This window comes from Benincasa hispida, chromosome 6 (genome assembly GCF_009727055.1).
Source record: "Benincasa hispida cultivar B227 chromosome 6, ASM972705v1, whole genome shotgun sequence".
Lineage (NCBI taxonomy): Eukaryota > Viridiplantae > Streptophyta > Magnoliopsida > Cucurbitales > Cucurbitaceae > Benincasa > Benincasa hispida.
In genome coordinates, this window is record NC_052354.1 from 43,341,203 (window position 1) to 43,357,064 (window position 15,862).

Sequence of the window (15,862 nt, forward strand, 5' to 3'; positions counted from 1 at the left end):
AAGAGGCTATTGCTCAAAATATAATGAAACAAAATAGCAAGAAAAACACGAGAACATAAAAGAGAGAAAGAGAAGGGTCAGTGAATGCACCCAGATATCTCAACTAGGCTGCGACACCCATAGCACCCTCATCAAATCCCTATATATGAATCCCAAAGAGACTAATGCAATTATATTTTATGAAAAACAATATGAAAATACCATATCAAGCGTCATCAATAATTGTAGGTTCAACTTTGCTCTTTCCGTCACGTATTCAATGCACCGAAATCTCGCTTGTCGAGGACCACTGTTAAACCATTGTGTTAATACCCTATGATGGATGTAAGGTAATTTTCGTCTCAAAACAGCTTCAGCAACAGCTTCAAGCGTGTAGATATTAAGCTTAACTTCATTGCGCATAAGCCTCCATAGATTTAGAACAATCCTACCACCAATATGGATTCCACTGGCATGCGTTCGGCCCCATTCATCCTCAACTATCATATCTTCTACTACATCTTCTACTACAGCAGAATCAGAATTTACCAACTCAGAAACCAAGATTCCTGGAATTTCTGTTTGAGTATTTGAATTTCCATCCAGCATCTTGGCTTCATCTGGTGTCCTAGATATCTTATTTAGCAGATTTATACCGAGCTGAGAAGCTCTCTCTGCCAAAAATCCAAGAGAACTACCTTGAATATCCCAGCCAATCAAAATATCTGGGTCAGTTAAATATATAATTTTCATAAAACTTCGAAATAAAGACTTCTCTTCATGATGAACCAAAACATTGTAGCCTATCCCATCACGGTTTCTGGAAAAGAAATGAGACATTATCATACCAAAAAAAAAAAAGTGCGTCAATAAAGGAGAAGACATCCAACTTATATCATCTTTACTTCTAGAAATCAGCTAATTTTATAATTAAGGACATCTAATTATTATGATACACCTTTGTGCATTAAGTAAAGACAACTGGACAGCAAGACATGCACCCAGCATTTTCTCACAAGCACCCAAAAAGAAAAAACAAGAACAAAATGTCTCACAAATACATAACCAAATGAAGAACAAACTAGGATAACAGAGTAGGATACAAAGGAGATATACATATGTGAACCTATCTTAACAAGTAGATAGCATAAAATTTGGAATATCCAAACTCAAAGGATTCCATTAGTTAAAAACCCTTGTATGCAGCAAAAATCTCAGGTTTGCCAGGGTAAATTCACCATAAATTCAGATTAATCAACAAAGGTGTGGTGGTTCAAGAGTACAATTTTTCATTGTGGCCATAAATATCGTACCTCTTAGACGAATCAATGTTCGTACAAAAAATTAAAACAACTTCAACAATGGGGCCACTATCAGTCTGAATAGCAAGAGCTATCATCTTCACGGCATCGAGTCGAGGATCAGGCCTGAGATCACCCCTACATTCTGCTTGGACCTAACAACCAGAGACAAGTATGAGGTAATGAATTAAAACAGAAAGTTCAAGTCCCAAGAAAACATGAATAGGAGCACAAGTTCCTATAACCAAGCAAGATCAGATCTTTTTCCTAATGTAGGCTAAGATAATGTAGGATTAACTCAATCAAAGCTATGAAGTGGGTCATTTGGGGGTGAATGATACTCTAGAACTTTCAATGACAAAAGCTTAAGAGTGGTTCGAAAATTTTGATTTTATCAAGTTATCAGCGGCTTTATGGTGTAGCCTTTCTAAAAGTTTCACCAATCATTTTTTTTTCCTGATATTTATACTTGAGATTCCTTTCTGAGAAACCATGGTTAGTGGTTAAGTTGTTTTTCAAAGCTATTTGGGGGATTTGTGTGTTGTCGAATTCTTTGGGTGTTTTTGGTTTGCTTTATTTATGATCCACGTTTACTATGTTGTAACTTTTTATTTTATCAATAAAATATTCTCTACAAAAAAAAAAAAAAATGTAGATTTTGAATTTTAAAATAATTATTATTATTATTATTATTTAAATTTTAAAATTTTTTTTTAAAAAAAAAAAAAAAAAAAAAAAAAAAAAAAAAAAAATAGCAGCCACCCTTATATATGAGCAAGTTTCTAAACTATTAAAAACATGAGCCAAAATGTCAATAATGGCTCCCATTAGACAAGTACAAGAAACCATATAAAGACAGGCTATCAGGACCCCTTGAATATCCAGACGAAAAGATATTGGATGTCCCCGAAGGGACAGAAGAAAAGATATTCAAACTCCATACCAAGGGGGAAAAAAAGGGATTTCAAGTCCCATTACATTAAACGAACAGTGTGAAAGGGTATTTCAATATCCGGTGCTACCAGTGTTAAGCACTTTTTAAAAAAAAAAAAAAAGAAAAGAAACAAGTCTCTTTATTCATAATTTGATAGGAGACAACTGCTCAAAGTACAAGATAAAGAGCAAGAGAGGCACACCCGGGCATCTCAACTAGGTTGACACCCCCTTCGCACCCTCATCATATCCATACAAACTAACATGATAATGAAATCAAAGGACAACCTAGAGTCCAAAACAATCCAAAATACAAAACAATACGAGCAAATAAAGTCACAAAAGATGCACCATAATACAAATGAAAGCTAGGCCATATAATACAAAAATGAGACAAAAACTACTAAAATTCTGGAAAAATGAAGGTCTGCCAGTTTTTAAGCATAATTCCTGTATGATAAAATCTTCGAAAGACTTGCAAAGAGTGCACCAGGCTGAAGCATTTCTTCGCACTAATTCAAACCGACCCAACCAACCTGCTTCTTTATCATGGAACACTCTTTGGTTTTTTTCAAACCACAATTCTGCTAGTAAGGCCTTAACCATATTGATCCAAATTAATCTAGGGCACTTGGAGAACAATTTCCACCAACATTTTTCTGAATATGAACAATTGAAGAAAAGATGCTGCAAATCTTCACCATCCTTTTTACACAAAGAGCAAATAGAAGGTGACAAGCAAACCGAAGGGAACTTTCTTTGCATGACTAAGGAGCAGTTTAGGAGACCAAAAATCATTATCCACACTTGAATATTTACTCTCCTTGGACTTTTAGTCTTCCATAAAGCCTTATAAAGATATTTGTCAAAGGAGATGAAAGGGAGAGATGAGTAGTAAGGGATTTTACTGAAAACTTACCAGATGCTTCTAGGGACCATGTTCTCGTATCAGAATTATCCAAAATTCTCTTATCTGAAATTAGAGTTAGCAAATCCTAAAACTCAATTATCTCATAGTCTTTAAGCAATCATCGAAAGACAATAGACCAAGAGCCAGCATATGATCCCAATGAGATGCTATGGACCCCTTTGGTAACAAAGCAATCTTAAAAAGTCTTGAATATCGAATATTTAGAGGAAGTGCATCTATCCATTGTCAGTCCAAAAAGCAATTCTATCACCACCGCCAAGTTTGAAAGGAGCCAAAGCTTCCACTTTCAACCAAATTCTCGAAATATTAATCCAAGGACTTCTCAAGCTAATTTCAATCTTCCCAATTGTGTGCCAGTTAAAGGAGTCCTTTCCATGAATGCTTCTAACCACCATTCTCCATACAGAATTTTCTTCCTCCGTGTACTGCCAACCCCATTTAGCTAGTAAAGCCATATTTCTATTTTTTAGACCACCCAAACTGAAACCTCCATCAATTAATGAGCATGTAACAATGTCCCATTTCACCAAATGATTTGACTTACTTCATAAATGTCTTTCCAAAAAAAATTTGCATTATTCTTTCTAGTGAGAGAATCACTTTATTGGGTATTGCAAGTAAGGACATATAATAAGTTGGAAGATTGGAAAGAACAAAATTGCACAAGGTAGCTCTTCCTCATCTAGACAAATTAAATCTCCTCCATTTATCTAATTTTTTGTGAAGTTTATCAATCACTGGCTGCCAAAATGAAGCTTCCTTCGGGTACCCACCTAATGGCAGACCAAGATAAAGAAAAGGCAAAAATCCTGCCTTGCAATTTAGAAATCCAGCCGTTTCCAGCAACTCATTTTCATCTATATTGATCCCACTTAAAGGCTGATTTTTCCCAGTTCACCTTCTGTCCTGAGCACCACTCAAATAACTCAATGGCTTCTTTCAATTTTAATAACATACAGTTATCATATTTGCAAAAAAGGAGTGTCACCTACAAATCAGAGTAGTGGAATAAGTATCTTCACCTTTCCTACCACAAAACCTTCATATAAACCATTTCCATATAACTTAGCTAGAAGAGCACCCAACACTTCACTAACTAGGAGGAAAAGAAAAGGTGATAATGGATCACCTTGTCTAATTCCCCTAGACGCAAGAATACATCCTCATGGCCTTCCATTAATAAATATAGAAGAATACGTCCTCGTGCATAAATTTATTTTGAATGTGTTAAGCACATTTTCAAACTTCCTATTGAAATTTCTCAATTCTCTGAATTTTTCTCATTCCTTTACAAATGGGTATAGTCCTAATATATACAATGATAAGAGCCAAACATAGCAAAGATAATCAACGGAACAAAGAATGGAAATAAGGAAAGAATATTACAGAAAAAGAATAAATACTAATTACAAAATAATATTCCAAAGAAACAAGGGAAAAGAAGACTTTCTATATTCAACACTCCCCCTCAAGCTGGATTGTATATGTTGATTAAGTCCAACTTGTCTTTAAAGACTTCAAAAGTGTTCTTGAATAAAGCTTTTGTAAGAATATCAGCAATCAACATCTTGGTGGGTATGTAGTAAATGGACACTTTTGTTTTCAATTTTCTCTTTAATAAAGTGTCGATCAATATCCACATGTTTTATGCGATCATGATGGACCGGGTCTTTCGCAATACTTATAGTAACTTGATTGTCACAGTGTACCTCCATTGGTTTTTCTTATGTGATTTTAAGTTCTGATAGGATGCTTTTGAGCCAAATTCCTTCACATATTCCTTGAGCTAGTGCCTTTAATTCAGCTTCACCACTTCTCTTAGATACGACTGGTTGTTTTTTGCTCCACCAAGTGACTAGGTTTCCCCAAACAAAGGTACAGTATCCAGTTGTTGATCTTCTGTCTATTTTTAAGCTTGCCCAATCAGCATCTGTGAATACTTCAATGTTTCTTTTCCTAGATTTCTTGAAGTACAGTCCTTCTCCTGGAGTTCCTTTCAAGTACCTGAGTATTCTATAAACAGCTTGCATATTTGCTTCAGTTGGTATATTCATAAACTAACTTACAAAGCTTACTGCAAAACAGATATCAAGTCTGGTGTGAGTTAGGTAGATTAGTTTTCCAACTAGTCTTTGATACTGATCTTGTTAACCATGGTGTTTTCTTTGCTTAAGTGATGATTTGGGTTGATGGGAGTATTAGCAGGCTTATATTTAAGCATACCAGTTTCCTTCAAGAGATCAAAGACATATTTTCGTTGAGAAATACTCAAACCTTTCTTTGAGCGGGCCACTTCTATCCCTAAGAAGTATTTAAGGTTGCTTAAGTCTTTTACTTCGAATTCCTTGGCTAAGAGTAGTTTTAATTTTCTTATTTCTTCTTCATGGTCTCTTGTAAGGATAATGTCATCTACATAAACGATGATAATTGCTATTTTACCCTTGCAAGGATGTTTGACGAAGAGGGTATGATCATATTGACATTGCAAGTACCTGTTATTCTTTACTAATTTTGAAAACTTTTCAAACCAGGCTCCAAGGGATTGTTTTAAGCCATAAAAGGATTTCTTGAGTTTGCATACGTTATTCATGGTTTTAGTTGATTCTATACCGATGGGTTTATCCATATACACTTCTTCGTCTAAGTCTCCATTAAGGAAGGCGTTCTTTATATCTAATTGGTGAAGTATCCGATCATTATTCACTACTACAGAAAAAAGGACACGGATAGTATTTAATTTTGCTATCGGGGCAAATGTTTCTTGGTAGTCAATGTCGTAAGATTGGGTGAATCCTTTGGCAACAAATCTAGCTTTGAGCCTATTGATTTCTCCATTAGCTTTGTATTTGATGGTGAAGATTAATTTGCATCCTACCATATTCTTTCCTAGGGTAGATTTGTTATTTCTCATGTGTTTTTCTTTTCCAAGGCATTTATTTCGTCTAATACAGCTTGCTTCCAATTGGGGTCTTTAAGAGCTTCATAGACGTTAGGAATGCATATGTTGGATAGGGTAGTTGTGAACGCTTTTAATTTGGGAGAGAGATGTTTATAAGAAAGATAGTTTTGAATAGGATGCATCGTACAAGTTCTTATTCCTTTCCGTTTTGCAATGGGAAGATCGAGGTCTTCCGTAAGGATTTCCATTGTGGATTTGGGGACATGATTTTCCTGTATTTCGGACGGATTTTGACTAAGCACTTGTCCAAGGGTGTTTTTTTCTTCGAGTACAAACTATGGGATCTTTCCTACATCAGAGTGTGTTTTGGTTAGGAATATCAGTTTCATTATAGACCATAGGATCTTTCCTACAATCGAGTGTGCTTTGGTTGGAAATATCAGTTTCATGTAGGAAGGGAGCACTTTCTTCAATAAAGGTTGTTATTGGGATTCCTTTGTTTTCAACAAGTATGGAAGGTTTAATGATGTCTTGCTTTTGAAAATAAGGTTGTGTTTCAAAGAAGGTTAAATTCGTGGAGGTTGAATTTTTCCGTGGTTGGTTAATAGAATTTTTATCCTTTTTGGCTCGAAGCATAACCTAGAAATATACATTTGATTGTCTTAGGATCTAGTTTACTCCTATTGGGTCGATGATCTTGAACAAAAACTGTACAACCAAATATTTTTAAGGAAACTTGAGAGAATAATCTATTATGTGGAAATACTTCCTAAAGTTTTTGTAAGAGAGTTTTGAAGCCTAATGTTCGTGAGGGCATTCTATTAATAAGGTATGTGGCTTTCAGAACAGCTTCTCCCCAAAAACGAGGGGGTGTTAGCGAAAAACATTAAAGCTCTAGAAACTTCTAAGAGATGTCTATTTTTTCTTTCTGCAATTCCATTTTGCTGGGAAGTGTTAGGGCATGTACATAAGTGGGCAATACCTTTTTCTTTTAGAAAGTTCCCTAAGGAAGTGTTAAAATAATCCTTAGCATTATTAGTGTGAAGGATTTGGATTTTTATGTTAAAGAGATTGAGGGTCATGGCACACATATTTTTAAATATGACAGTAACCTCAGATTTTTCTTTCATTAAAAAGACCCAACCAAGTCTAGTGTGATCATCAATAAAGGAAACAAACCATTTAGCTCCTGTTATATTCTAAACTTTACTAGGCCCCAAACATCACTATGCATTATTGAAAAAGGATGAGAGGGTTTATAAGTGCTTACCGGATATGAAGTTCAAGCCAACTTTGCCATTTCACAAGACTCACATTGGAAAACCTGAGAACTTTTATTAAAAATATCTGGAAAAATTCGTTTCAAATATAGAAATTGGGTTGTCTTGAACGATTATGGCATAACATTATTGTACTATCATAATTGTCTTTAGAAACAACAAAAGTAGATTTGCTAAGACCTAACTCCTTGACATGAGACTTGGAAGTATTTAGGATGTAGAGGCCCGAGGATTCCTTAGCATTGTCAATCGTCTTCCCCGAATTCAAATCCTAAAATATACAATTATGTGAATGGAAAGTCGCAATGCACTTTTTCAGAAGTGTTAGTTTGCTTATGGAAAGAACATTGCATCTAAGTTTTGGAACATGTAACACATTTTCTAACATAAAATCTTTAAAGATAAAAACATTGTCAATACCCATCACTTTTGAAGGTACCATCAGCAATTTTTACAGTGGTTTGAACGGTACAGTGGGCATAATTAGTTAAAAATGAGATATCACCTGTCATGTGATCTGAAGCTCCAGAATCAATAATCCAAGTATTACAATTTTCTTTAGTTGCATTGAAGGCATAAAAGAAGTTACTTGACTGTGCAACTGTAGCCACACTTGTTTCTGATTTTTTTAAGTAGATATGGGTTGACCAATCCAACTGCTCCCTAGTAAACACATTATCTTCGGAGTAATGTTACCTTCGGTTGTTGCACTTGTTTGGCAGGTCTTTCCTCGTCTATCATCTGTTCCCTTATTTGGCTTCCAATCTGGAGGTTTGTCATGAATATCCCAACATACTTCTTTAGTGTGTCCTAGTTTTCTACAATGCTCACACCATGGTCTTGGTTTCCGTTGCCGATTATCAGTTCCTGTATAGCTCTGATTTTGATTGTAACAGTTATCATGAGTATTTATACGTACCTCATTACCAAGATTTCGAGCAATTAAAGTCGATCCTTCAAGTTCAGAGCATGCAGACACTCCCAACATTAGTTTCTTCCTACTTTCTTCTCTTCTTACTTCTGCAAAAACTTCTCCGATATTAAGTAAGGGTTTAATAGCTAAGATTCTACCACGTACCTCGTCTAATTCTTTATTAAGGCTGAGAAGAAATTTGAACACTCGTTTCTTTTCAAATATCTTTTTGTATGTAGCTTCATCTGCAGTGCATTCCCGCTTGTGGCTTTCAAATACATCAAGTTGTTGCCAAAGACGAGACAATTGAGTGAAGTAGTGAGTAACTTGCATATCCCCTTACCGTATCTCATGATTGCCTTCAATTTCAAATGATTCCGTTGTATTTTCTTGGTCAGAATAGGTTTCACGAGCTGCTTTCTAGATTTCGCTTGCAGACGAAAAGAGTAGAAATCCTTCACCAATCTCTGTCGTTATGGAGTTGATTAACCATGACATAACCATATTGTTTTCGGCTTTACATGTCTTGTATTTCAAATCAACTTGGTCTGGATGGGATTTTCGCTTGATAGAGAATCTTCCTTTCCTTTTCCACATATAAACATCACAATAAATTGTGACCAAGGGAGATAATTCCTTCCATTTAATTTGTGATTATTAATTGGAAGTATGGTCCCTTCTGTCTTGTTAGGATTCACAAATGCCATATTAGAATGTTAAATTCTGTAGAGGAAGATATTTAGTACTTACTCAAATATTCCTTGTAACAAAGGAAAAAACAAAAGGATAGCTTCTCAGATCCAAAGCTGGAGGAAAAAGGGATCCAAAATAATAAAAAAAAAATGGTTTAGATATGTCCAGACTCGCGACCCACGAACAGATTTAGCAACGGCACAAGAAAAATAGGGGAAACGGATATGCTCACGACCCAAGACCCGATTCAACAACGCGCGGATTCAGCCCATGACCTTAATATGCTCGACCCGGTTGGATACACGATGAAAAACCCTTGCTCAGCCACGATTCGTTTCAGAAGATTTCGATCGAAGCTGTCGCACTTCATCCCATGATTCTTGGCCAATTTGTTTCAGAAGATTTCGATCAAAGCTTGGCTGCGACTTGCTTCTGACACGAAGGTTGGCTGCAATTTTCTTCTATTTGGATGATTCCTCACAGATTTGCTTCGGACATGAAACTCCCGGTTATAGATAGAGGTTTTCTGATGCACAACTTCAAACTAATCGGTATGTTGATTGAAGCTTCAATGCTCTATTTTTCTTTGTTAGGGTTTCGAACATGAAACCTATGGAAATTCACAGAGTAGCTCTGATACCATATTGAAATTTATCAATTCTCTAAATTTTTCTCATTCCTTTACAAATGGGTATAGTCCTAATATATACAATGATAAGAGCCAAACATGGCAAAGATAATCGAGGGTACAAAGAATGGAAATAAGAAAAGAATATTACAGAAAAAGAATGAATACTAATTAAAAAATAATATTCCAAAGAAACAGGCAAAAAGAGGACTTTCAATATTCAACACTTCCAAAGTAAAAAATAAAAAGGAGAGAGAATGTAATGAACACCTCTACGCTCAACAATGTTAATTGCTGCATTCCTCCAGCACTTGCAGGATCACAAAACCCAATTTGGCTGAGAGGAGTAGCCTTTGATATCCCATCTGGGCCAGAAATTTGAGATATATCTTGTGACGAACTCGCACAAGCTCTTACTTCTGCTGTAATTCCTCCACTTCTGACTGGTTCTAAATTTTCAGGAAAAGAAGTTTCGTCTGCAGTTGAGTTAGGCAGGCCTCCATGATTTACTATATGACTAGTATGAGATGAAGAAGCAAGTTGAGGCAGAGACTTGTTCGGATCATCAACTAATGGTTTTCCTGAGCTGATCCCAAGAGCTGTAAATGAAATACTTAATAAGCCCTTTGAAGGTTGACCTTCCTATAAAAAGCTTAAAAGGTAATTTTCCAATTAATCATGAAGGATCTACATGCATTAGACTTACACAAAACAACAACAACGCGATAACAGAAGGAAAAAAAAAAAAAAAAAGGAAAGGACAATAATGCCTCGTTGAGTTCTGGTTATCACCTCCCTGTTCACTTGTGAGCCACTGGCTAACACTATCTGTAGAAGGAGGTGAGTTTACAGGTGTCAAAATATACATGAAGGAGCCATCATTTCGATAGTGAATAGGAACACCCATGGCAGCTTCTTGCGGAGAACTGTAACCATAATCTTCAAAAATATCTTTCTTGTCTCTGTGTAGAAAAAATGGCAGAAGATCATCCAAAGCTCTCCCTGAAGAAAATGAAGGTTATTAATAGTCAGTACCATTTCAGCAGGAAAAAGTCATTTAAAGCTCTTGTTGTTCAAATTCATCGCTTGCAAGGAAGGAAGGGAATCATAGGATCAGCGACATTTCAAATTCCCAAAGAACTAATAAATAAAGTATAAAAATCATAAACCCTGCATTTCTACCCCAAAGGATAAACGTCTTCATGCATAAATTAATCTAGGAAGGTAGATAAGTACCAGCACCACGTGCATAAAGAAAATAGAATTGTGACCTGTTCTCCCTTCAACGTCTTTCTGATCCAAAGGAGCAAGTTTCCAGGGCATGATAGACGAAGTTGAAACGTTTAAATGTTCCTTATGAATCAAATCTGCATTTGGAGGCTTTCTGCGAGTAGTCAAACCAATTGATAATGTTTGCTCACCGTGAAAATCGGCAACCATAGACACAGAGTGGCCAAGCCCAGACAAAACAGAATCCTCTTTTTGTTTTCTATCATTACTATACTGATTAACCAAAAGAAATCTTCTTTTTGTACTTGGAGCCAAATAATCCTCGTCTGCACATTGTATGGAAGGTGTGCTCTCATGAGCATTAGCATCACTTGCACCAGAATTAGATTCCTTGCTAGCCAAGATTTCACAACCACCTAGAGAAACAGGACCTACGCCTAGGGTCTCTGACTCAGAGAGCCACACATAAGAGCACACTTGAGAAGGACCTGTAACTATTTCAGATCCAGGGATTTCTCCCACATTTGGTGAACTAGCTTGCACTAAGCCATCACACCCATCTACAAGCGGCAGTTTACCATACATGGAACTATTAGAATAAGCAGACTTATTCTCATAAAACACGTCAGAACTTGAATTTTGATTAGTTAAACATGGCATCAAATGGGAAGAATCCCGAAATCTCAAGCTATGCTCATTGGACTGAAACACTTGAGAATCCAAGTCTCTTGACCACACTTTTCTTTGCCTGCTATCAACAGTAAAATTTTTAACTTTACCATATCCACAGTCAAGTGGCTCATTTCGATAGTGACGCTTCCTCCTCATCAAATCACGTACAGAACGTTCTACAAAGACATAGCCTTCCCTGGAGTTATATGTACCTGCACCTGCACCTGCATTTTGTAATGTAACATCCATCTGTCTTCCATCATCTCTAGAAAAGTAACTGATGAATTCAGAATCTTTGGTCAAACTTGCACATATATCAGGCCTGCAAGAATTGACACATGTTGAATCTGTATTCAATTTCTCAGTCTCGTGAAAAGGTAAAGATCCCCACAATGATTTCTCTTTTTTGTGACTGCAAGAACCTGAATCAATGCCATGCAATGCCGCAAGTTTGGAAGATTTTTCATTCTCAAAATTTAAATCCCTATCAGCTGAGTTTTCAGTCGACCCTCCACAAGAAGAGAACACATCATCAGAAGCACCATCAAGTTGGGGAATAGTTTCTTCAGAAGAAGACCTGTGAAGATGCTCATCATCTGGACAACATTTTCTCTTGTTAAACCCCTCAAATTCCTCTAGATCTTCAACTGAATCAAGGATGTCTTGACACTCCTTTTGAGACTCAGAACCATAATCCTGGCTAGCTCTCTCTAGCACTTGATCCATGTTCGCTGCAGGCAACAAGGGCCCCAAAATTGTCTCACAAAGAAGTTCATCATCGGAATTGATATCTTGTGCAGCCTGAGAAGTAGCTAGCCATCTCAAGAGTCCTAGTGCCTCCTCGTCGACAGCCTGAAAAGATGAAAATTTCAAAATAAACATTAAAACCCAAGCATGACTGATGTTGGAATAAAATCAAACATTCGGTTCGACTCAAAATGGACTATAACCCACTGTTACGATCACTTTTTATCTTCTCATCTTCCAACCACTTACCAAATAGAATTCAGCTCCCACAAAACTTCACCTTACTGAACCTATTTTCTTCTTTTTCTTCTTCTTCTTCTTCTTCTTCTTCTTCTTCTTCTTTTTTTTTTTTTTTGGGAGAAAATTTTGATATATTTCATCATATACAGTTTAATTATTTTTTAAACAAATGCGAGAAAATACCACCAATGTTTGAAAAATCCAAACCCTGAAAATTTGCCCATTAATGTTGAATATAAAAACTCCCATGTATGAAGTACAACGGAATATGCAAGAATTCTCTTGTCAACAACATTCTACAAAGTATTAAAATTTATAGACATCGAACTTGTTAGAGTAGATCAAGGGGCTGATAAGAACACATGATCAAGGGAAAGAAAATAAGATAGAGTATGAAAGAAGAATTATCCTCAAATTACACCCAGATCCCCCTTGGATGTAGTGAAGGAAGGAAACAATCAAGGCTAAGAGCAATTGATCGACCCTAGTCCAGTTTGTGACATCTACTGCCAAAAGAACTTGATACACCACATCCCTAAAGTAGGTGGAATGGTAATTTAACATGGTATCAGGTAACATAAAAATTAAGATATCAAGTGTAGAATCACCGTGACGATTGACATCCACGCAAAAAGAGAGACAACGCCTAACAACAGCAGCAATTAGTTACCTTGGGAGTTACTTGAACTTCATCCATAGACAATCTTGGGACCACATCCTCTCCTTCAATCAGCATTTTGTCATAATCTTCAAATGAAGAAGGGCAAAATGAGTCTGAATTAGTTCTGCTTATCTCCTTAACATGTTTCAGAGGCTTGCCATCAGAACATCCTACTCCAGTTATATCTGCTTCATTAGCTGAAGATGTCAAGGACTGCACCAACCTTTCATCTTCTTCAAGTGGAGTTAACACTGATGGACTTTTTGGTCTCTCATATAATTCAGTCAGTTTTTTCTCATAGTCCACACCAAGTGAGAAAGCCTCCAAAACTTCTTTTGGCAATGGTTTTCCAGGATCAGGTGGCACTGGTGCCTCCTGCAGGCCAGTTCTCCTATACTCCTCCTGGGATACGGACAAGAAGCAACTTCAATGAACAAGCATGTATATATACCAATTACATATTACAGCTAAAGAGTCCATCATACAGTGTTTGCACGTGAATGCACATAAAAATAACAACACAATTAAAATAATAATAATAATAATAAAAGACGGGACAATATCAAACCTCCCAAATTGAAACAAGTGATTGAACCATCTTCACGTCCGAATAGGTTTGAGAAAAAGATGTATAGAGTTTAGAATGTTGATTGAGAATATCTGCAGAACAGAGTTTTTTGAAAGCCTTAACATCACAAGGAAACAAATGAGTTATAAGGCAGCCATCTACTACGACCTGTTAGAAGAAAGTATTTTCACATCAAATATAATTACGAAGCCAAATGAACCTTCTACAGCAACATCTCCCTCAAGTTCACAAACACTTTGACGTTTACAGAAATTGACACCATTGTCATCTAAGGCATCCGTTGCATTAGGAAAATTCCACATCCAATCTGTTGGAATTTTAGAAGATATCCATTCTGGTGAAGTTGATGCTGCATCATTACTTGTATCTGCCTAATGAAATTTCCAAGAGGACACCCATTATTTGCACAAACATTCAATCATGCAAATTGTTATACTTGGGTGGGTGTGGGGGCATCAAAAGGACAAAGAATACGAATACCTGAGGATCAGAAGGCATGCTAGTTGGATTATCCATTGCATGATTCTCACGCATGTACCGGAAAATGTTATCTAATTTCTTCCCTGAAGCATCTGGTATTGGATGACGGAACTTCAATTTCACTAGATGCAGAAGACCCATACCATACAAATTATAGTCAACCTAGCAGAAACAGTAGTTCAGATCTAAAATGTCAAGAGCTACACGAATAAAGATTAAAAAAAAATAAGGCTTCCAAAGTATCAAAATGAATTGAATGCTTAACTGTATGCTAGAAGATATTTATGATACACAACGAAGGGAAAGCAATGTAGGAATACCTGCATTTCTAAAACAGAGTATGACAGCCTCAAGAAAAAAAAGGCTTTGAACACAGCAAAATAGAAGGCTAACTCATTGACGGAGACACACTAATTGAAGATGAGTACCTTAAAACAACTAACGTAATACAATATTTTATATATGCGATAAGCAAAGTGCTTATAGTAAGTAACAAAATCAAGGACAATTGCAAAATGGGCGTTATTAGCCAGAAGCTATTTAGGTACCTGATAGTTCAAAGTAGTTTTGAGTAAGTTATTGTTATAGAACCATTCTCCAGCCTTGATGAGAACGGGATAAAGGGCTAATAGTAAAATCAAGTTAACAGCTAGCTTAGACTTCATTCAACTAGCTTTATAGTAAATTGTTGTTATAATTCTATTATCGAGCCTTGATGAGACCAAGACAAAAAACTTAATAGTAAAACCAAATACACATGTGCCCAAAAAAACGAGAAAGAGAAAAGGGAGGCAGACAAACATAGAAACTAAATTGGAACTAGATCAGGAAACTAGATGAAATCCACTAGTCTATCATTCACAAAGTAGCTGAATGTATGTATCATTTATAATTATTTTGGAATTCATAAAGCTACTCACAAGGAACTGCAGGACAAATGGTATGTGGGACTCATAAGGCTGTATACTCTTCTCGAGAACAGCACCATTCTGGAGAAAGAAAAGGAGTAAATACAGTTACCAAACACAGATCTTCCAAGCTGCCTACAAATGACACAAGCAAAACATCCACATGATAGAAATGAACAATTTTGATTAAATTTATGGTGATAGGGCCAAACTCTAGGTTTGAACGATGTGGAAACAGACATCCAAAAAAAAAATTAGTGCAGATTACAAAACCACCCCTAAAATAGGATTTGCAATTATACCCTTAAACTTTTAAATTTAAAAATTGAGCCCTCAACCTTATCCAAATGTTAAAATTGGAACCTCAAACTTACATAATTGTATAAATTGTAATAATTATGTGAGTTTGAGGGTTCAATTTTTATCATTTGTGGGTTCACCAAATTTTAACACTTTTAGAGGCTGTTTGAGAGCCCAACATAAGATGATATATCCCTACATCCTATATCATCTCAGTGTTTGGAGGCCCATTATCCTATCTCACCAATTTTAATTGTTTGTGGGCCCATTTTCGAAACGTGTTTCGTATCTCACCGTCATTTTTCTTTCGTGTATCGTATATCATCTCAGTGCTTGAACATACTCGATCATACTCGATCTTCATACTCGATCAGAACTCCCCAGACATCATAACTCTCCAGACATCAGAACTCCCCACATCCTATATCATCTCAACGCCCCAAACAGCCCCTTTAGAAGTTTAGGACCCAATTGTTAC

The 15,862-nt window shown here is 36.3% G+C and overlaps 1 protein-coding gene across 4 annotated transcripts in view; it reads right to left on the bottom strand.

The window, feature by feature from the left end:
* Window positions 1-15,862, bottom strand: part of LOC120079781 (DNA polymerase zeta catalytic subunit) — a 65,672-nt gene that overhangs the window by 17,989 nt on the left and 31,821 nt on the right. For 2 of the 4 annotated variants that reach the window (XM_039034166.1, XM_039034165.1), the window contains exons 7-16: window positions 15,097-15,165; window positions 14,177-14,338; window positions 13,896-14,067; window positions 13,676-13,767; window positions 13,117-13,509; window positions 10,829-12,311; window positions 10,350-10,559; window positions 9,828-10,156; window positions 1,293-1,435; window positions 202-799 (exon numbers count right to left, since the gene is read on the bottom strand). In XM_039034166.1, coding sequence (XP_038890094.1) covers window positions 202-799; window positions 1,293-1,435; window positions 9,828-10,156; window positions 10,350-10,559; window positions 10,829-12,311; window positions 13,117-13,509; window positions 13,676-13,767; window positions 13,896-14,067; window positions 14,177-14,338; window positions 15,097-15,165 — 3,651 coding nt within the window. Of the gene's footprint in view, window positions 1-201; window positions 800-1,292; window positions 1,436-9,827; window positions 10,157-10,349; window positions 10,560-10,828; window positions 12,312-13,116; window positions 13,510-13,675; window positions 13,768-13,843; window positions 14,068-14,176; window positions 14,339-15,096; window positions 15,166-15,862 lie in introns of those variants that run through there. The other 2 variants (XM_039034167.1, XM_039034168.1) reach the window with 2 other exon arrangements.